General features: G+C 44.7%; 1 protein-coding gene across 1 annotated transcript; it reads left to right on the top strand.

The window, feature by feature from the left end:
* The first annotated feature begins 752 nt into the window (after positions 1-752).
* LOC149197727 (small ribosomal subunit protein uS11m-like) lies at positions 753-1277 on the top strand. The gene has a single exon (XM_089408781.1). The coding sequence runs from the start codon at positions 753-755 to the stop codon at positions 1275-1277; it is 525 nt and encodes a 174-aa protein (XP_089264907.1).
* The last annotated feature ends 492 nt before the right edge of the window (positions 1278-1769 follow it).

Here is a 1769-nt window from a genome sequence, read left to right as displayed (position 1 = left end):
TCTAAATCTAGAGAAAGGAGGCGGAGGTTTTGATGCATAATTACATATATAATTCATTCATGCATTAGGCCTTGCCAATAGCCTTTTTCACCTTGGCGGAGGTTTTCACATATTTCCCTCCTATTATAACATTTTCAAGATGCGCAAGCAGGCTCTACTGATAAGAAGAGGAACTTTAGTTGCTCGATTGATAAGGATTGGCAATGGGGCTCGACCATAAGCCCCCCCACCCAATAAGTAAATTGAAACTTTAGTTGCTTGACCATAAGCCCACCACCAAATAAACAAACCAAAGAGCGCAAGTAGGCTCGACCACTATTTACCCACCTAGTCCCCTGAGGCGGAGGTTTTCACATATTTCTCTCCTATTTTGACATTTTCACGACCGGAGGGGCTCGACCAGAGCCCCCCACCCAATAAGCATCAAGGAATGCATGCTCTCAATATAAGGAGAGGGTGCTAATGCATGGCTCGACCAACGGGCCGCCATCGATTTCTCGCTCATCCATCATATGGCTTAGGTACGGAGTTTCTTGTTCGCATTGGGCAAGGGTGAGTAAGCGAACTCTCGACCGACCCCCCACCAAATAAGTCAATGAGGGGACCTTCTAGCAATTTGAAGGGAAGAAATATAAGTTAGAAGAGTTATTAGGAATGAAAAGAGAAGGAACGAGGAAAGAAGAAGCGACTGCTGAGTGAGTGGGACCGCTACGAAGAGCATAGAGCTATAGTTTTGAATAAACACCTCTAATATGATGAGAAAACCCAAGCACTTGGGAAAAACGATGGAGCAAGATCATGTAGAGCAACATGTTATTGCGGATAGGAGTTTCAGATCCATGAACTTTGTACAAAGCATCCCAGAGGAATATGAGCAATTGGAGCGGAAAACAAATAGGGAGAAGAACAAAGATTTCGTTCATTCCCCACCAATCCACAATAATATCTCTGTAACTACAACGTATGATAAGGGGAATAAAAAAACTAGGGCCTTCGCGGGTTGCTTGGAGGAAATGAAAGGGGGGTCTCGTCGCTCGACCAAGTATGCTGCTGAAGCAAGTGTAGAACATATCAGGCGATCTGCAGAAAAGGGAGGGAAGCCAGTTGTAGTGAGAGTGAAAGGATCTACCTATCTCGGGAAAAAGAAAGCAGTGATCCCGAGCTCTCGAAAAGGAGTAGGGAGAAAATCTCTCATTATGTACATCCACGATGTAACCCAATTTTCACATAACGGATGCCAACTCCCCAAGAAACGTCATGTTTCAATCTCATCATAAATTGATTAAGTTCTCCATTTACTTCTACCTATTATTATTACTCACTCAAATTGAGGAATGAAAATCGCTCGACCAACGATGCGCAAGCAGGCTCGACTACTATTTACCCACCCACCCCAATCCCCGAGGGGAGAGGAATTGGAAGCTTGCTCTACTAATATAAAGGTCAAGCAAGCAAGAAATTCCAGGTCAATTAGCGAGAAAGTGAAGCATGGTCATTATTAAGGAAAGGTCGATGAGGTCTGCTTCAACCCCGTATGGGCTCACAGCTTTCCATTTTCCCTTCTATGGGGTGGGTCAAATCTGTGATATTTGCTTCAACCTCGTATGGGCTCACAACGCGAGCAGCACTCCCACTAAGTTCAACACCAATCACGAATAAGGGAAACACCCACATCAGAACCAAAACTCCCAGCACCGGTAGAAAATGCACGCCTATGCCCATCAGATCTCATTGGGTCACCCAGATATCAAGAAGAGAAAGGTCAAGCA

Source organism: Pinus tabuliformis, chromosome 2_2, assembly GCF_031772625.1.
Source record: "Pinus tabuliformis cultivar Carrire ecotype Pingquan chromosome 2_2, CPIR1, whole genome shotgun sequence".
In the NCBI taxonomy this organism is placed as follows: Eukaryota; Viridiplantae; Streptophyta; class Pinopsida; order Pinales; family Pinaceae; genus Pinus; species Pinus tabuliformis.
Note: the sequence above shows the minus strand (reverse complement) of the source record. Positions and strands in the feature narration are given on the sequence as shown.

Coding starts and splice junctions, on each gene's coding strand:
- LOC149197727 (XM_089408781.1), top strand. CDS start 753: ATGATGAGAAAACCCAAGCACTTGGGAAAAACGATGGAGCAAGATCAT.